The sequence below is a fragment of the Marmota monax genome, unplaced genomic scaffold (assembly GCF_021218885.2).
Source record: "Marmota monax isolate L192 unplaced genomic scaffold, Marmota_monax_Labrador192_F-V1.1 WCK01_AAM20220418_F8-fsc00034, whole genome shotgun sequence".
NCBI lineage: Eukaryota > Metazoa > Chordata > Mammalia > Rodentia > Sciuridae > Marmota > Marmota monax.
Window position 1 is genome coordinate 3469056 of NW_026693934.1, and position 21848 is coordinate 3490903.

Genomic DNA, 21848 nt, shown 5'->3' on the forward strand with positions numbered 1-21848 from the left:
CTGAATGGGACACAATTTCTGTCACTGAATGAATAAAATTTATTTATGCCAAAATTACTAGAATGAAGATTTAATGAATAAATTAATGAAAGAAAAAAGGAAGGAATAACATTTAAAAGAATTTAGTGTCTTATATGTAAAATGTTTCCCATAATGTAGTAATCTCCCTTTCATAAAGATATCCTTTATTGGTAACTAGCTGCAAGCATGTTCCTGTGAATATTTCTATATACGATTAACAGACTAAGGCACAGCACATGTATATGACACTTGAGTATGTATGTATGTGTATTCATAAGTGTTCAAATATGCCTCTTCCACACCTTCATGTAGTCATTCATTCATTTTGTCAACATGGTGCGTATATATATATATATATATATATATATATATATATATATATATATATAATACAGCATACGTGTGTATGTGTGTATGTTTGTACTATGTATTGGATACTGTTAAAAATGAGGGATTCCACAGGTAAATAATAGATATATCTACCTTTAAGTAAGTCATAGTCAAGCATAATTACAGGAAAATGTATCTTTATACATTTATAAATTTATATATGGAGAAACACAAAAGATAAAATTCTGGGTATTTGTGAATATTGATCAAATATGTAGTGATATTCATAAGTGACCCAAAATTGCAGTTTTTTTCTCTTGTAAAATACTACTGAAATATTTTATAGCACTTTAGATTTATTCAAGAAATTCATATCTATTTTATGAATCAATTTTTAGACCCACATAAACCCTCTCTCCTTGAGTCTAAGAAAAGCAGTCCAACACTTGGAATAAAAAAGATATGTGTGTTAATGAGAATCTTTTGTCATAAACTTTAATGTTTGTCTGTCTCTAGCATGCTACTATAAATGTTAAATCTGTGTTTTGTGACTAATTTACAATTCTGTAAGATGGACCAATTTGTTAAATCTATTATTTTTTAAATGGTTAGTAGCAAATCTTGCTTATTTTATCTTGATCTACCGCATACATGTGTGTGTGTACATGTATGGAGAGAGATAGACAAATATGTATGTATATACAATTTTTTATAGTTTTAGATTGCTTGAATTTTTTAAACAATTAAAGTCATTTGAAAAAAATATTTTGGCATAGCAAGGTAGCACACTCCTGTAATCCCAGTGACTTGGGAAGCTGAGGCAGAAGAATTGCATGTTCAAAGCCAGCCTCAACAACTTAGCAAGGCCCCAAGCAATTTACTGAGACCGTATCTCAAAACTGAAAAAAAAAAAAAAAAAATTGAAAGTACAATTCTTACATTATGTTCATGGCTAAATGATTCTCATTGGGAAGGTGAAATTTACACTAACACAGGCCCCTTTATCAATCACAAATCAATCTGGAAATCTTTGGTGTTACCTTTTGGTAGATATGTAGGGATCATCAAGAAATCTTATAATTAGAAGAAGGTATGTGTTGAAGTAGCAAAAGGGAGATAGACCTTTGTGCATTAAATTAATTTTCCAGTGATTTAGATATAACAGATAATTAACATCTGTTACTAAAAAAGAAAAAAAAATGGCACTGTCACTAAAAGTGAATTGAATACTTTTACAGAATTAGAGTCATACATTTACTTACAGTGACATTTACACTCAAAGCTTTGTAATAAGGTCTTTTGACATCCTAATGCTCATTGTATAAGATCAACACACTTTGCATAATCTTCAATAACTATCCTTGGATAAGCCACACACTCCCATAATAATTTCAGGTATTATCACTCGCACCCTGGACATTCAAAGAATTAAGAAAGAAGGTTTTCATAGAAAATGATTTATTGCTTACTCTGACTTTGCGCTAAATACAAAATATTCAGATAGCAAACTAGTTGCTTTATCACTGAGCACAAAGATTTCCCTCTCCAAAACCAGTGTTGGATATTCACCTTGGGAGCTCTCCACTGCTCTTGCTGCATACATTCAGTTTTCCTTCCCACCTTTAGCTATATAATTGTAACCATTGTTTCTAATGTAATGGCCCACTTTTATGTCTTCAATTATATCCACCATATTACTTAATATTAATTTTATTATTGTTCCTTTTCCATTTTACTTGATCCATGTAATATATTCATTTAAGTAGAATTAGTCTACTCATTCTAAAAATATCTTTCTGATCTGCTTTCAGTAAAACTTCCTGGATAATATATAAATGGAAAAAGTTTTCCATTGTTAGGGATTTCATTTCTTTTTTAATTATTCCGTCATCATTTAATGTTAGTGGTCATTGCCACACAAGTAGACTGCAAAGAATTCTAGATTTAAACATTTCTAACTTAACAAATTTATGGATAATTTTGTGATAAACCACATTTCATTCTTTCTGTAATATTTTGCCTTACTTCTGAAAAGTCACTTTAATCCATTTTACTAATTTTACCTTTTTGATGGTCACCTCAATTGGAATGTTTCATTAACATTTATCTTTCTTAAAATAATCATTAGTATGAGATTATTGGATGAGTCATTACCTTTTTATACTTTGCCATATTTTATTTTACTTCTCTAAAATCAAGAACTTTCTGACCAAATCTTCATATTATTAACATAGGAATAATTTGCCTTAATCCTGTCAGTACCAATTAACACTTAAAGATGTAGTCTATTATTTTAAAATTAGATACTATAATACATAATTATATAATTGAATCAAGTGCACTCATACATCACATATAAATAAATTTAAGATACTAACGTTGGCTCTTTGAATAAGACAATTCAGAGTAATGTCAATCCATGGAAAAAGTAACAGTCAAATTTGGGTTAAGAATAGTATGGAATAAGTAGTAATTATAGTACCAAGCAGTTTATTTTAAAACATCAAATAAGACATATGTAAAAAGTGGAAATTTAAAATTATACTAATTGGGTTATCATAAAGGTTATAGTTCTTTTTACATTTTAGATGATTTTATAAATGATGGATCTTTAAAGATATATTAGTATCTTGGAATCACTCCAAAAATGTGAAGTTAATATCTAGAAAGATATTAATACCTTTCAATAATATATCTCTCATAGCCACTGCCAGAGGCAGATTACTGGGCATTGTAGGATCACAGGTCTGAGCCAATGTCTAATTGTTAAAATTTTACTACTCAAAAACATGTTATATTTGCATTCAGCCAAGTAATATTTTTGACCTTTTTATTAAAAACCTCATACTTTCCTGAATAAGGGAATAAAAAAAATCATGTCTTCCTACTCCGACATTGAATTAAAAGGATCATGATATAACCTCACATTTTTTTCCTACCACTTACCAGTTTTACTTGTTTAAGTAAATTAATTGAACATGCACTTATCTCCTCATTTCATGTGGTAAATAAATTCCTTCTTATAGGGTTATTGTAGATGCTGAATATAGGTATAATATTATATGAAAAGTATCCACCCTAGAATATGGCTCAGAGTTCAGCAAATCTTAATTGAACCTTATGCAAAACTGCAGATGAAAATTTGTGAGAAATATTTGAAAAATATTAACAAATTAAGAATCCATATTTATACAACAAATGATTTTACCTAAGGATATTACGAAACAATCACAGATGAAAAATAGTGTTAAAATAAAATTAGTTGAATACATATGTAAATATCTTTCCATAATGCAAGGATATATTTTGAATTTTGCAGTGCTAGTGACTGCAAGAGAAGTATGTAGAGGTTAGAGCTTCTAAGTCAGAAGTATCATGTCCTCGACACCAAAGGAGTGAAATTTGAAACCTTAATAAAATTAAGGTTTTAATTGACTGTTCTAATATTCTTTCAATATGTGAAAATGTTTTTGCATGAATCTGGTAACATCATAGCAAGTTATCATATTTTAAATTTTTTGAATGAGATTTAGAAGCATTGAGATATGAATAACACCATACACCATTTTTCCAAGGCTTCTTAAATCCCTTTGTGTCATTTTTTTCCTATGTGAAGATAGAGAAGGGTATATTAAAATATTTTTCTTTGGAGTACTTCTATCATCATGGTTAATAAGGGCAACCTCACACATATATATGAGAGGAAAAATTCAATTTAAAATTGCTTTAAGGTTAACCTTTGAATTTCACTATGATCAGAAGAGTTCCATGACCTTTAAATTTGATGAAAAGAGAAAGCAGATATTATTCTCATTATTTTGTTTAGAAGTCTTACCAAACTGGGTGACTCTAGACAACATTTCTGCAACATGACAGGATCAGTTGATATAATTGATCATTGTTACTATGAAAGATAATACCTAAAGATTTTAGTACATATTCAGTATTTTACATCTGATTTCAGTTCTCTGTAATTATCACTGTGCTACTTCAGGGCTATCATTATTTTGGACAGATTAATTATATGTCTTACATTTGTGCTATTAAACATAATAACTTTCATTTTAAAGATTATATTTTATTCTGTTAGATAAGCCTAGCTTATTTTGATATTTTAAAAGTGTTTATGATGCTTTCTTGTAATGTTTTATACTATTACCTTTATACACAGTGTTCTTGTAAGCTGTAGAAAATTATAATTGAAACAAAAATACAGTAGCTTTATAATAATTGTAAGAACTACAGGGCATGACAAATTAACTATGTGTTTTATATAGTCACATTCAGGTGAGAATTAAGTATGAAAAATAAATAACTAAATAAACCATTTAGTTTGCCAGATACTGTCTAAAGAACTTCTAACTAGGTTATTGAATCTTTTGAGCAATGTTGGCATACATATTATTATTCTCATACTAATAATTAAAATTGAATAATATTTGGTATAAGTATAAAGTATGTGGGAGTATAGTATTTATGTCAAATATTTCTTAAAGTACAGTTTGTGAATTAATGAATCAGTTTATCTCTGTATAATATGGATTCTGGACCACAATTTCAATATGTTTACTGAAATCACTCATGTGTGAGACCCCAGAATATGAACTTTAACAAAATTTTCAATTTGATGACCATTTTTCTAGTTTAGAACATAAAGCAAATATCACAAAATATATTATAGTTAAGAGCATTTTATATATACAGTTATTGTGGAATTAAAAGAATAACTCAACGTAGCAGCAAATAATCTTTTTGCTCAATGTTTATAGCCTAGGAAAGAATAAGGAAGTCACAGAATGCTAAATCAATAACCATTCATCCGAGGACTAAGTTGCTACACAAAGCTGCTAGGAACAGTGAGAAAGAAGGAGAAATGATTGTTTGACTAAATAAGCGAGAATCTGTAACTGTCCAACAATATTTAGTTAAAATTCGTGAAATTATAAAAACTTCTACTGTTGTTGTGATAGGATAAATCTGATTTTTTTAAGCTAAAGGGAAGCAGGAAACAACTGTCAAATATTTTTAAAATTAATAATATACATGTGTTTGTGATGATTACAAATACCATCAAACACCCTAAACTGAAGGATTTCTTGGGAAAGCCATGCAGAAATAACTTACAGGTAACTGTTTCTAGATGAGTTGCAGGGAGCAATGGATTGCAACAGGACAGGTTGAAAGATGACCAGAGCTTGCATTATGAATTTTTCTTGAGGAATAATGAAAATTAGAGAGCAAATGCCAGAGAAATTATAGTGAGCATGATTATGCAAATAATTCAGTGAGGAATTGGACAGGAAATTTTGATGATCTGCACACATTCCATTTCTTAAATGCTCTGCCATTAATGGCTTTGATCATTGTAGTCTACTTAGATATGAAGATTTATGAATTTCTATAAAGATGATAAAAATACTTGGTCTTAAATCAACCATTGGAAGAAAAACTTGTGGAGCAGCAAATGCTTTAAGTTGTAATTTTGTCAGGTAGGAAACAAGAATAATGATTTCTATTTGATTTAATATCTCAAAAGTGATTACTTTTTAAGACTGGAACAAATGCAGAACAGTGGAACATATCTTATTTTATCTTTGGTCATAAAACATTTTATAAGTAGTAGAGGGAGAATTGCAAGGTGATCATCAGCTGATTAAGATGTATAACTATTAAAATTAATTATTTCCCCAGTGCAGTCTTCAAGAATTATTTCCAGTACGAAATAAGTAAAACATTCCCTGAGGATTGGGAATTTAAATGCACTCCTATAATTTAAAAGAAAAGAGGTTTGTGACCACTAGAAGGTGTCTTTGTGTGTGGGGGGTTCCAAGCCACATATAAATTAAGAAATCATACTATATTGTTGATAAATGTTATCTATCTTACTTAAATAATTCCAGAGTGTAGAATAAGAATCACACTATCCTTATCCTCTTTATTTAATAATCCCTATTTGCCAGTATCTAGCTCTAGAGGTATATTTTCTCATAATTTCCAAAAGCATTTAAAATATGTGATAGTCAAGTTAGAGCAAAATTTGATCAATTAGTATTTAATCCTCCAATTCCTAAGCAATGCTACCTTCTGACTTCAAAGCATGTCAGTGTAATGATGAGCCCCAGAGGTTCTTATCTGTAGTAGTACAAAAACAAATTTCTCAGGTCATTTCTTTAAGATGAATCCCAATTTACTTTGGCTTTTTTTTAAATGAGGTAATGTAAAGAGCAAATTTTTGGTATTTTAATAAATAAGTATATAATTGTGTTCAGACTTGTATACATCAGCCATATAATTAAATTACTGTATAATCACTATTATTTTTTTCACCGGAGCATATAAAACATTCTCAGTTGTCTATTAAGAAGATTTGACAGATATAAAGCTACAAATAAACCAAAAGAATTTTACAATCATCAGCATTTATTCCAAGAACGTGTTGACAAAGTGTTCCTATACATCTTACTGTGAATTATCTATGGATTGTTGAGAATTAGAATCTGTGAAAAATTGGAATATTTTTTCTAAATAATTTGCCTACAAAAAAAAACACAAATGGAAAAAAATAATAGTCAAATATTTTATTCATTGTCCACTTTATCCTACTTATATGAAAATGTGCTCATTACATTACCCCACTTCAATGATATAGTGTAACAGATCCTGTTTTTAAATTATTTAACTGTTTTAATGATTTACTTGTAATATGGTTTTTATGATTTTGATATATAGAAAATTATATGCAAGCTTTATATGAGGTAACTGAACAAAAATTTGGACTAATGCATGAGTGATGGCTGGAATCATAATATAAATAATAATGTTAATTTTCATTTAAATCATTCTCCATGCTCATAGTTTTATAATTTATCATTATTAATCAAATAACTATACTCTTGGACAGGATATTCTTGTCAATTATGCTGAAGGTAATACATTGCTTTTTTGAAACACATTTCTATGTCCATGATTTGAGTTTGTCAGCATAATGATTTTATGGAATTTACCCATGTTTTATGACAGCCAATGATGCTTTTACAAAAATCACAAATAATGCACATGGCATAATAGAAATCTCGTTTAGAAAATAGCTTCAACTATCTGAATTGGCTGTGACAGAATTGACAGAAACCTTGAAATTGCAGTTATTTAGTTTGGCCCACTGTGCCCAGAAAGACCCACTTGGAATGGTTCTGGAAGTTGTTCTTTTATTGTGTACAACTATTCCGGATATGGTAGCATTTGACAGTCATTTTAAATAAGAAGTGAGGCCAATTAAATTGTTTCTCTGTGGATTTCCTCTGACAGATTCATACAGGCATCTGTGTTAGCCAATATGCATTGTATAAGCACAACTAAAACTGTTCCAGCATTTATTTTGATGCAACCACCTAATTATATAATTATGATTTATGTTTAAAAAAATAATTTTTAACAGAACTATTATCTGTATCCTCTACTAGACTTTTCATAATAATCTCATGGTACCTACATGGGGAAAATTACTTTTGTCAATAAAAACTTGAACAGATTCTCTTGGCTTCATACTAATAGAAATATAATTTAAAAAGGAAAGGCACTATAATTTCCAGTCTCTGGTTAGGAAAAACATTCTGCAACCTGAACTCTGAGAACAGATGACCATTTGCACTTGGTAGTTATCTCCACCTTGGGCTTTAGATAACCAGATAAGGAAATCACAGAAACTTATAAAGAAGGATTTGCTTATTATACAGACACAATTTTTCTAAGTAACTACTCTCAATGTTCAGAAATTCTTAATTTCCAATTTTTAGCATGACTTCAATATTGCTATTAAGTGTGCCATTTTAAGTTGAACAATGAAGAAAAATGGCTATAAATCTAAATTTTAAAAGGTCTTTCAACAAATGATGTATAATTGAACTTACCCTCAGCATACTGACAATATACAGAAACCTCTACCCAATATTTATTAATTTGTGATGACTGGCTGCTATGTTATTTCATTTGCAGTTTCTATATTAACAGGCCCCTGGGTTTTTCTATTTACTAATCTGTTGTTATTATTGTTCTGATCTTTGTAGATGCTCCACCAATTGGTCAGGCACACAGTGTGAGAGGCCAGCCCCCAAAAGCAGCAAATCTGATCATATCAGCACAAGTAAGTTCTTCAGAATAATATCTTCTGTGATCTACCTAGTATAGAAATTATATCTACATACGTGTGTGTGTGTGTGTGTGTGTGTGTGTGTGTGTGTGTAATGCCTTTATTGAGGGAATGGACACTTAGAAAATCTTCATGGAAAATCTTCATGGATGAGGCTCTGAGTTCTCCTCTGGTGGCAGGATTCAGCATTTGTGAGTGTTTTAAGGCAGTTTTCATGATGCACATCAGCAAACTAGCATTGACTTTTCTTAGAAAATGTCCATCAGCTACAAAGGCTGCAAATACCACAATGGATGTGAGAATGCTTAAGGAAGAAAAGTGATTATGTTTAATTAGAGCAAAGTGTATACTCTTGAAATGCATTTCAATGTGTTGTTGAAAAACCAGACTGGATTGATTAGTTTAAAGAGAAGTAAATTATCAAGCAATTAATAATGACTTATTGCATTTATTTTGTCTTTAAAGTAGTTGTTTTGAAATGTATTAAAATATATATCACCAGGTTTCTGAGTATGAAAAAGGATATAAAATATCACAGTCATAATTTTTATAAAAATTATGTTCTGAAATGATATTGGCTAGATACTTGATCAGTGTGTAGATTTCATAAAATGAGGAATAGAAAAGTAGATCCATAACATGTTGATACAGATGTACTCAAAAGTTTCCCAGTAACTGAATCCAATATCATTCATTTTAATGTAAATTAATTTAAATAAAATTAAATGCAATGTTCAATTCACTGTCAAAAAAAGTGTGTGTGTGTGTGTGTGTGTGTGTGTGTGTGTGTGTACATTTTTCCAATCCTGTTTTGTGCAGCTATAATTTGGGGGCAGGTTTATTGCCATTAGCATTATGTATCATTATTTATTTTCTGACTTTTTTAAAGGCTGTTATGAAAAATTTTAAAAGAGAAGTCTAAAGAAAAACTTCTCAGTTCATACATATTTTTATTAATTTGACCATAAGTGGAAAGAATTCAAATAATTTGTAGTGTGTACCAAGTGAGTACACTCTTCAGAAGGAAAAAGTAATATCCCTGACTGATCAACATTTACATTAGCATTTTTTACTGGATGGAGACACAGAATGCATAAAAACAAATGAAAAAATACATGTTTTTTGAAAAAATAAAGATACTAAGAAACTCCCAAAGCACATAATTTTTGTATCCTAGAAGGAGGCTCCAGTGTTTGCTGATACACCTATTTGTTGTCTCTGTTTGCAAAATAGTTTCTATCATTACTTGAAATTCTTCAAGCAACATTGTCCAAACTTGCATCATTCACAGATTAATTTGGCTTTATAATCATGACCATCTTTTAAACATGACATATAGGTCTAGAATAAATATTCTGGTTGTGAATATTTTAATTTGAAGAGGTGAATAACCCTCACCTCTGATCTTTTCATGGAGTATTTTGTATTTAGCTTAGAATTTATTTGCCATCTTTAGGTCAGGGAAGGGAGCAGCCCTGAGGGAAGCTATGGGCATATAATTGTAGGACTAGAGCAATAGGGTTTGGAGAATTGTTTCATAAAATATTAGATGTGGCCAAATATGCCTTTTGAATTTGATACACATGAGGTAAATTAAAAGAAAGTACTTCCTCTTTTTTCTTCCCGAGATCTTGTGTCTCAAACTAATATTACTAGTAAAAATTTGGGAGGCATAGTTACTTAAATGTGATTTTGTAAACTATTTGCAAAGCTCAACAATCATTAAGAGCTTTTTTAAAAAATAAAAAATGTACTTGAAGTTACCAACCTATAATATGCATTGAATTTATAAATTGGGATTTTGAAGTTTAGGTGCTTCAACCTTTATATTTTAGAAAGTCAAAATTAATTTCAATATTGATAAAATTCTCAAAAAGTAGAAGAAAATAGAATAGGATGTCTGTTGAATTTTCAAATTTATTTTATTTTATTTTATTTTAATTTTTTATTGTGGGTTGTTCAAAACATTACAAATTTCTTGACATATCATATTCCACACTTTGATTCAAGTGGGTTATGAACTCCCAACTTCACCCCATACACAGATTGCAGAATCACATCAGTTACACATCCATTGATTTACAAATTGACATACTAGTGTCTGTTGTGCTCGGCTGCCTTTCCCATCCTCCACCCTCCCCCCTCCCCACCTCTCCCCTCCCCTCCCCTCCTCTCTCTCTACCCCCTCCACTGTATAACCCTGAGGGTATCCTTCCATTACCATGCAATTTCCCTTCTCTCTCCCTTTCCCTCCCACCTCTCATCCCTGTTAAATGTTAATCTTCTTCTCCTGCTCTTCGTCCCTACTCTGTTCTTAGTTACTTTCCTTATATCAAAGAAGACATTTGGCATTTGTTTTTTAGGGATTGGCTAGCTTCACTTAGCATAATCTGCTCTAATGCCATCCATTTCCCTGTAAATTCTATGATTTTGTCATTTTTTAATGCAGAGTAATACTCCATTGTGTATAAATGCCACATTTTTTTTTATCCATTCATCTATTGAAGGGCATCTAGGTTGGTTCCACAGTCTTGCTATTGTGAACTGTGCTGCTATGAACATCTATGTAGCAGTGTCCCTGTAGCATGCTCTTTTTAGGTCTTTAGGGAATAGACCAAGAAGGGGAATAGCTGGGTCAAATGGTGGATCCATTCCCAGCTTTCCAAGAAATCTCCATACTGCTTTCCAAATTGGCTGCACCAATCTGCAGTCCCACCAGCAATGTACAAGTGTACCCTTTTCCCCACATCCTCGCCAGCACTTGTTGTTGTTTGACTTCCTAATGGCTGCCAATCTTACTGGAGTGAGATGGTATCTTAGGGTGGTTTTGATTTGCATTTCTCTGACTGCTAGAGATGGTGAGCATTTTTTCATGTACTTGTTGATTGACTGTATGTCCTCCTCTGAGAAGTGTCTGTTCAGGTCCTTGGCCCATTTGTTGATTGGGTTGTTTGTTCTCTTATTGTCTAATTTTTTGAGTTCTTTGTATACTCTGGATATTAGGGCTCTATCTGAAGTGTGAGGAGTAAAGATTTGTTCCCAGGGTGTAGGCTCCCTATTTACCTCTCTTATTGTTTCTTTTGCTGAGAAAAAACTTTTTAGTTTGAGTAAGTCCCATTTGTTGATTCTAGTTATTAACTTTTGTGCTATGGGTGTCCTATTGAGGAATTTGGAGCCCGACCCCACCGACTGTAGATCGTAGCCAACTTTTTCTTCTATCAGACGGCGCGTCTCTGATTTGATATCAAGCTCCTTGATCCATTTTGAATTAACTTTTGTGCATGGCGAGAGAAAGGGATTCAGTTTCATTTTGTTGCATATGGATTTCCAGTTTTCCCAGCACCATTTGTTGAAGATGCTATCCTTCCTCCATTGCATGCTTTTAGCCCCTTTATCAAATATAAGATAGTTGTAGTTTTGTGGATTGGTTTCTGTGTCCTCTATTCTGTACCATTGGTCCACCTGCCTGTTTTGGTACCAGTACCATGCTGTTTTTGTTACTATTGCTCTGTAGTGTAGTTTGAAGTCTGGTATCGCTATACCGCCTGATTCACACTTCCTGCTTAGCATTGTTTTTGCTATTCTGGGTCTTTTATTTTTCCATATGAATTTCATGATTGCTTTCTCTATTTCTACAAGAAATGCCGTTGGGATTTTGATTGGCATTGCATTAAACCTATAGAGAACTTTTGGTAATATCGCCATTTTGATGATGTTAGTTCTGCCTATCCATGAACAGGGTATATTTTTCCATCTTCTAAGATCTTCTTCTATTTCTCTCTTTAGGGTTCTGTAGTTTTCATTGTATAAGTCTTTCACCTCTTTTGTTAGGTTGATTCCCAAGTATTTTATTTTTTTTTGAAGATATTTTGAATGGAGTGGTTGTCCTCATTTCCATTCCAGAGGATTTGTTGCTAATATACAGGAATGCCTTTGATTTATGCGTGTTGATTTTATATCCTGCCACTTTGCTGAATTCATTTATTAGCTCTAATAGTTTCTTTGTAGAGCCTTTTGGGTCTGCTAGGTATAGAATCATATCATCTGCAAATAGTGATAATTTAAGTTCTTCTTTTCCTATTTTTATGCCTTTAATTTCTTTCGTCTGTCTAATTGCTCTGGCCAGTGTTTCGAGAACTATGTTGAAGAGAAGTGGAGAGAGAGGGCATCCCTGTCTTGTTCCAGATTTTAGAGGGAATGCCTTCAGTTTTTCTCCATTCAGAATGATGCCAGCCTGAGGCTTAGCATAGATTGCTTTTACAATATTGAGGTATGTTCCTGTTATCCCTAGTTTTTCTAGAGTTTTGAACATAAAGGGATGCTGTACTTTGTCAAATGCTTTTTCCGCATCTATGGAGATGATCATATGGTTCTTATTTTTAAGTCTATTGATGTGGTGAATAACATTTATTGATTTCCATATATTGAACCAGCCTTGCATCCCAGGGATGAATCCTACTTGATCATGGTGTACAATTTTTTTGATATGTTTTTGTATCAGATTCGCCAGAATTTTATTGAGGATTTTTGCATCTAGGTTCATTAGAGATATTGGTCTGTAGTTTTCTTTCTTTGAAGTGTCTTTGTCTGGTTTAGGTATCAGGGTGATGTTGGCCTCATAGAATGAATTTGGAAGTTCTCCCTCCTTTTCTATTTCCTGAAGTAGCTTGAAAAGTATTGGTATTAGTTCTTCTTTAAAGGTTTTGTAAAATTCTGCTGTATACCCATCCGGTCCTGGGCTTTTCTTAGTTGGTAGTCTTTTGATGGTTTCTTCTATTTCCTCAATTGATATTGGTCTGTTTAGGTTTTCTATATCCTCCTGACTCAATCTGGGCAGATCATATGACTTAAGAAATTTATCTATGCCTTCACTATCTTCTAATTTATTGGAATATAAGGATTCAAAATAGTTTTTGATTATCTTCTGTATTTCTGAAGTGTCTGTTGTGATATTGCCTTTTTCATCCCGTATGCTAGTAATTTGAGTTCTCTCTCTTCTTCTCTTCGCTAGCATCGCTAAGGGTCTGTCGATTTTGTTTATTTTTTCAAAGAACCAACTTTTAGTTTTGTCAATTTTTTCAATTGTTTCTTTTGTTTCGATTTCATTAATTTCAGCTCTGATTTTAATTATTTCTTGCCTTCTACTTCTTTTGCTGTTGTTTTGCTCTTCTTTTTCAAGGATTTTGAGATGAAGTATGAGATCATTTATTTGTTGGTTTTTTCTTTTTTTAAGGAATGAACTCCAAGCAATGAATTATCCTCTTAGAACTGCTTTCAATGTGTCCCATAGATTCCGATATGTTGTGTCTGTGTTTTCATTTATCTCTAAGAATTTTTTAATTTCCTCCTTGATGTCTTCTATAACCCATTGATCATTCAGTAACCTATTGTTCATTCTCCAATTGATGTATGCTTTTTCCTTCCTTCTTTTATCGTTGATTTTCAGTTTCATTCCATTATGATCAGATAAGATGCATGGTATTATCTCTACTCCTTTATATTCTCTAAGAGTTGCCCTGTGACATAATATATGATCTATTTTTGAGAAGGATCCATGTGCTGCTGAGAAAAAAGTGTAACTGCTTGATGTTGGGTGGTATACTCTATATATGTCAATTAGGTCTAGGTTATTAATAGTGTTATTGAGTTCTATAGTTTCCTTATTCAACTTTTGTTTGGAAGATCTGTCCAGTGGCGAGAGAGGTGTGTTGAAGTCTCCCATGATTATGGTGTGGTGGTCTATTAGACTCTTGAACTTGAGAAGAGTTTGTTTGACGAACATAGCTGCACCATTGTTTGGGGCATAAATATTTATGATTGTTATGTCTTGTTGGTGTATGGCTCCCTTAAGCAGTATGTAGTGTCCCTCTTTATCTCTTTTGATTAACTTTGGCTTGAAATCTATTTTATTTGATATGAGTATGGACACGCCTGCTTGTTTCCGAAGTCCATATGAGTGATATGATTTTTCCCAACCTTTCACCTTCAGCCTATGTATGTCTTTTCCTATCAAATGCGTCTCCTGTAGGCAGCATATTGTTGGGTCTTGTTTTGTGATCCATTCTACTAGCCTGTGTCTCTTAATTGGTGAGTTTAAGCCATTAACATTTAGGGTTATTATTGAGATATGGGTTGTTCTTCCAGCCATATTTGTTTATTTCTGTTACTAAACATTGTTTGTTTTCCTCTTTGATTATTCCCCCCCCCCTTTACTGTCCTACCTCCCACTGTTGGTTTTCATTGTTATTTTCCATTTCCTCTTCCTGTAATGCTTTGGCGAGGATGTTTTGAAGAGATGGTTTTCTAGCTGCAAATTCTTTAAACTTTTGTTTATCGGGGAAGGTTTTAATTTCATCCTCCATCCTGAAGCTTAATTTCGCTGGATACACAATTCTTGGTTGGAACCCATTTTCTTTCAGTGTTTGAAATATGTTATTCCAGGATCTTCTAGCTTTCAGAGTCTGTGTTGAAAGATCAGCTGTTATCCTGATTGGCTTACCCCTAAATGTAATCTGCTTCCTTTCTCTTGTAGCTTTTAAAATTCTCTCCTTATTCTGTATGTTGGGCATCTTCATTATAATGTGTCTAGGTGTGGATCTCTTATGATTTTGCACATTCGGCGTCCTGTAGGCTTCTAGGATTTGGGATTCTGTCTCATTCTTCAAGTCTGGGAAGTTTTCTTGTATTATTTCATTGAATAGACTGCTCATTCCTTTGGTTTGGAGCTCTGTACCTTCCTGTATCCCAATGACTCTTAAGTTTGGTCTCTTAATGTTATTCCATATTTCTTTGATGTTCTGCTCATGGTTTCTTAACAGTGTTGCTGAGCTGTCTATGTTCTTTTCCAGTTGAAGTACTTTGTTTTCATTGTCTGATGTTCTATCTTCTAAGTGTTCTACTCTGCTGGTAGTATTCTCCATTGAGTTTTTAAGTTGGTTTATTGCTTCCTGCATTTCTAGGATTTCTGATTGCTTGTTTTTTATAACCTCTATCTCCCTGTATAGTTGATCCTTTGCTTCCTGTATTTGTTTGCGTAATTCGTTGTCGAAGTGATCTTTCATTGTTTGATTTTGCTGTTTAATGTCTTCCTTGATACTCCAGATCATCTGAAGCATGTATATCCTGAATTCTTTATCTGACATTCCATCTGCTGCAGCTGTTACCTCTTCTAAAGTTGCGTTGACCTGCATTGCTTGTGGTCCTTTCTTTCCTTGTCTTTTCATACTGCTTGCGTATCTTTCCTGCAGGTGCGGGCGGCGGCTCTGCCCTCTCCTTATTCCAATTTGGGTGTCGTGGCTACCACGCCGGCAGGTCACTGGGCCTGTTCTGGGCGCTGGCAGCGGCTCTGTTCTGCCCCTACTCCAATTGGGGTGACGAGTGTACCACGCCGGCAGGCCACCGGGCCTGATCCGCCGGTCGGTTGCAGGTTTGCCTACCCTGCAGGTGCAGGCGGCAGCTCTACTCTGCCCCTACTCCAAATGGGGTGACATGTCTGTCGTACCGGCAGGCCACTGGGCCTGTCCCGCTGGTCGGTCGCAGATCTGCCCACCTTTCGGGCACGGGTGGAGGCTCTGCTCTGCCCCTACTCCAATTGGGGTGTCGTGACTACCCCGCCTGCAGGACGCTGGGCCTGTTCCTGGCAAGGGAGGCAACTCTGCTCTGTCACTACTCCAATTAGGGTGGTGTTTGTAGCACGCCGGCAGGCTTCTGGGCCTGATCCGCCGGTCTGTTTTAGGTCTGCCTACCTTGAAGGCGCGGGCGGCGGATCTGCCCTGCCCCTTCTACCACGCCTGCGGACCCCTGGGCCTGATCTGCAGGTTGATCACTGGTCTGCTCACCCTGCGGGCACGGGTGGCGGTTCCGCTCCGCCCCCACTCCAATTGGGGTCACGTGACCACCACACCGGCCGGGCCTGATCCGGGCGTGGGAGAAGAATCTGCTCTGCCCCTACTCCAGTTGGGGTGACGTGTGTACCACACTGGCAGGCCACTGGGCCTGACCCGCCAGGCTGTCACAGGTCTGTTTACCTTGCAAGCGCGAAGGGCGGCTCTGCCCTGCCCCTCCTACCATGCCCATGTACTACTGGGTCGTGGGTCTGCCCACCTGGCGGGTATGGGTGGCGGCTCCGCTCCGCCCCCTCTCCAATTGGGGTCACGCGGTCACCACGCTGGCGAGCCGCTGGGCCTGCTCCGGGGGCTGGCGGCGGCCCGGCTCCTCCCCTCTGGCTTGAGGACAAATTGAGGAGACTCGGGTGACTGAGCCTCACCCCCCTTACCAGGAGACCAACTGCTTATGTCACCGCTGGTATTGATGAAGATCTCTCCTCCACCGCTTTCTGCTGACATCAGATCTCTGCCATGTTGGTATCCTATGCGAATGGCAGCATTTCGTTCCCCTTGCCGGGCAACCCAAGCAACGGGTGAGTCCTGACCGGCCCTCAGCAGGACCCGGACTGAGACGCAGTTTCCGCGGGCTCCTAGCCCCGGTCCAGGGAAGTTCCGGGAGCTGGAACTCGGCCGCTCCGTGCTCGGTGTAAGCTTCTATAAGTGTAAGCTCCAAGAAGCAGTCCCCGCGGGCTCAGTTCCGGGAGCCGGAATTCGGCCGCTTAGTGCTTGGTGTATGCTCTGATAGTAGCAGGGTCCAAGAAGCAGCCTCCGCAGGCTCCGCAGCCCTGAGCCAGGGCGGTTCCGGGAAGGTTCCGGGAGCCAGCACTCGGCCGCTCCGTGCTCGGTGTAAGCTCCTATAAGTGAATTTTCAAATTTAATATAAGGTCCATCCTCAAAGGGAGAGTTGTATGGAAAATGGTTCAAAGAAGGATGCTTCAGATGTTTTATTGGGGAATCATGTCTCCAATGATGGGCAAGAACCACCCTTATTACAGGCAACAGTTCTTAAATAAAGGATAACAAATGGGAGGATTTGCAAGCAGTTGTAACCTTGTTCCCAAAGATTCTGTGGCTCTTTCTTCCGTCACTGATTTAAAGTCATTAAATTTAATGGAAGTATCAATGCACATTGAAAGGGCTATTAGCTACGCAAATGTCAAATTATCACAGACTAGAACAAAGTTGATCAGATAATGACTCTGTTTGAAGGTGTTATCATCAGACATTTTTTGCTTAAAGACATTTGCCTTAATAGACTTAAAAGGAGGAAATAGATAAACTAATCCTTGTTATAGTATGAGATTTACTTGTATTCTCTCAGGTGAGATCAGTTATTTTGAATGGTTGCAAAACATTCCTCAAACATGAGCATAAGTCATAGGAAATCAAGTCAATAAGAAAGATTTATAGACATACAATCAATCAACAAGTACATGAAAAAATGCTCACCATCACTAGCAGTCAGAGAAATGCAAATCAAAACCACCCTAAGATACCATCTCACTCCAGTAAGATTGGCAGCCATTATGAAGTCAAACAACAACAAGTGCTGGAGAGGATGTGGGGAAAAGGATACTCTTGTACATTGCTGGTGGGACTGCAAACTGGTGCGGCCAATTTGGAAAGCAGTATGGAGATTCCTGGGAAAGCTGGGAATGGAACCACCATTTGACCCAGCTATTGCCCTTCTCGGACTATTCCCTGAAGACCTTAAAAGAGCGTACTACAGGGATACTGCTACATTGATGTTCATAGCAGCACAATTCACAATCGCTAGACTGTGGAACCAACCCAGATGCCCTTCAATAGATGAATGGATAAAAAAAAATGTGGCATTTATACACGATGGAGTATTATACAGACTAAAAATGACAAAATCATGGAATTTGCAGGGAAATGGATGGCACTAGAGCAGATTATGCTTAGTGAAGCTAGCCAATCCCTAAAAAACAAATACCAAATGTCTTCTTTGATATAATGAGAGCAACTAAGAATAACGCAGGGAGGAAGAGCAGGAAGAAAAGATTAACATTAAACAGATACATGAGGTGGGAGGGAAAGGGAGAGAAAAGGGAAATTGCATGGTAATGGAGGGAGATCCTCATTGTTATACAAAATTACATATAAGAGGTTGTGAGGGGAATGGGAAAATAAACAAGGAGAGAAATGAATTACAGTAGATGGGGTAGAGAGAGAAGATGGGAGGGGAGGGGAGGGGAGATAGTAGAGGATAGGAAAGGTAGCAGAATACAACAGTTACTAATAGGGCATTATGTAAAAATGTAGATGTGTAACCGACGTGATTCTGCAATCTGTATTTGGGGTAAAATTGGGAGTTCAAAACCCACTTGAATCAAATGTATGAAATATGATATGTCAAGAGCTTTGTAATGTTTTGAACAACCAATAAAAAAAAGAAAAAAGAAAGAAAGATTTATATTTTAAGACTGTGTTTAAAAATCTCCATTTCCATTTAAGTTGAATGTCTCATAATCATTGGACCTCAGCATAGTCAAGAATATGCTGCCTTTGTCCTCCCAACTACTGTCAATTAGCATGAAGATTTACCTTTCTAATTCATGCACAGTTTTCTTAATTATCTTGGAGTAGTGGTACAGGTGTTTTCTGGCCCTTGATGTTTAAAGTATCTGAAAATCAGCCTGTGTAATTAGGCAGATTATTATCCCAGGGCTTTGTGCTTAGGTTCTACTTGAAAAAGCTAGTTTGACTCTTCTGAAGATACTTTGAAGAGTTCTAAACTCAAGTTTGATAAAATATTCATTACATACCCCTATTTGAAATTCACATAAAGTTTTCAGAGACCGGATGCTCAAAGTTTGAATTGTGCCACTTCTGGTATCTTCTAAAATTAAAGAAGATAAAAATATACTCAACATTCTATGGGCCAGTACTGTAGAGATGCTGTAGTTTATAGTAGAGATGTGATACCTGTCAGGGAGTCATTGTTTCTCTTTTCTTTCTTCGTCTTTATCCCTTCTACACTACCATGTTTCAATAAGGAAAAATACACTGTCGGTATGACATCAGGAACCACAAATTAGCAAATAAAAGGATTGAACTGAAAAAGCAACACAACAATGCTTTTGCCCTAATTCTCCCAAAGCAGATGTTTATCAAATTTCTTCCAAGTGCCAAGAACTATACTTGACCCCAGAGATAGATGATTGCAAAAGGCAGATGAGGCCTTTTCTCATGAAGAGGAGATTCTAGTGGGATAGAGAGCAATAAAGTGAGGAAGCAAATAAGAGAATGTACAAATGAATAAACAATTGTGAAGGAAACAAACAAATATAGCAAAGATCAAGCCTGGCAAGAGAAGATTGAGGTGAGCAGAATGTTTTTTTTCTAGAAGTACACATGACCAGCTCATTTATGTGGCTTACCATTCTTCACAGCCTCACCTAGTTTTCTCTACCCCCACTATGCAGTATCCTCCGCCTATTCTCCAGCACTATGCATTCTACATACCAGCCTATTTGTTCCTCATTAATGTTAATCCCCCAGGTTTTGTACTGTCTTCAGGAAACTGAAGAGGACTCTTCCCTCAGGTCTCACAGACACACTGTTCGCCTACATCCAGATCATATTGGTGTACATCCTTTAAGGTCCCCGGGCAGTGCTTAGCTTCCATAGAGTAGTATTTCTGGTGTGGAATAAATCTATTTGTTTGTCATCCCATGATAAACATAAAGCAGTATAAAAGGAAGTTCATTTGTATCTTCTGAGAAAGGAGAATACACATTAGTGTATGGGCCATAACAAGCACTTAAGATAAATTTACTAAATGAAAATCAAATACATAGATCCTAGGACATACTTAGAACTGTGTGATCTGCAGAACAAAGAGAAGCAAACTGACCATGCCCTCAAAGAGCTTAAAATATACCAATACCAGACTGAAGTTTTAGCTCAGTGATAGAGCACTTGCCTAGCATGTATGAGGCACTGGGTTCGAACCTCAGCACCACATAAAAATAAATAAATAAAATAAAGGTATTGTGTCCATATACAATTAAAAATATTAAATGTGCATACACACACATATACAAAATTGTGAAAAACATAAAATAGAGGCATGAACAGGGTACTATGGGAAATATACATTTTAAATTATTCATTATGAATGTATGTAGTACTTTCTATTATTGACATAATCCTATTTATACCATTTTGAAATATTGTTGATGACATCCATTTTATGGCTGAGTAATCTGAGACAAAGATAAGTAATTGCTCAAGTTTATGTTTCTAATAGGCTTTGAACAGAAGTAGCCTGGCTCCAGTCTGTTATCCACCTCTCCCAGGAAGGAAACTTTCCTCCATAGCAACATGGTAATGTGGTTCATGCTTTGAATGAAAACATGATGCACATTGAGGCTTCAGAACCATGTTGCAAAGGAATTCTCATTTTATTTTACATGAAAAAGTTACTGAGCCAGTTCCTCTACTCTTAACAAGTACAGTCCATACATTTGTTTTTAATCAATTTGTAATCATCCATCAATAATGTACTGCTAAAAATCATTTGCAATAGACCTGGATAGATTTTGTTAATAATACAATATTTACATTTATGGCTAGATATGCTACTTGGAAAAATACACATTTATGATTTTTTTAAATGTCTGTATTTTCTAGTTGTTTCCATCAATATAAAATATTTTACAAGAAAAAATTTGCAAATTGATACCTTGCATTATTTATTGTTGGCACTAAGCATAAGTGCAGTTACCTTGATTGGTTACATAAACCTTATCAGAAATCTAGCTGTTTACAGCTGTAATATATGGGATCACAACTGCCATCAGTGGTGGGAAAAATAAAAGAGAAATCCTTTGGTTTTTAGCTGCATAATTAATAGCTTTCTACCTTATAGGAATGACAGTAAATACATGGGAAAAGAAAAATCTAATTTTCTAAATTATTTATCACTTCAATAGGGGAAAAGAAAATTTATATAGCTTAGAACCAATATTGGTAGATATTTCACATCTACCAATTATACAAATTTTAGTAAAAAAGAATAAATAATGAAGTGAAGATATTTATACAGTCACGATCAATCAGTTGAAGTCATAGCTTATGAAGAAATCAAGCTGTTCTTTGATATTTAAAATTTGTGAACAAATGTTAATTACTATCAAAGGTGCCAGATTCTCTGCTTTCATTAATTGCTAATAAATTACATATTCGTATGAAGTTCACTTTCCCAAAACCCAAGCAGTATTATAATATCAAACTCACTATGTTGTATAGTTCTGGTAACATGAAAAAACAGTTAAAGAACTGACTCATATTTTTTCTTATATGCAAGAGCTTGTTATTTGGTTATTTTAGGCAAGTAATTGCTTGTTTCAACATATAAAATTGTCTTATATATGAAATTTCCTTAATTAAGACTTTTGTTTTTTAGAAAGTGACTCAGCATGGATTATCTCATCCAG

The 21848-nt window shown here is 35.0% G+C and overlaps 1 protein-coding gene across 1 annotated transcript in view; it reads left to right on the plus strand.

Moving 5' to 3' along the window:
• The window catches only part of Lrp1b (LDL receptor related protein 1B), a 1856415-nt gene that overhangs the window by 1823743 nt on the left and 10824 nt on the right, over positions 1-21848 (plus strand). The window contains exon 87 of the mRNA XM_058585368.1: positions 8415-8491. Coding sequence (XP_058441351.1) covers positions 8415-8491 — 77 coding nt within the window. The remainder of the gene's footprint in view (positions 1-8414; positions 8492-21848) is intronic.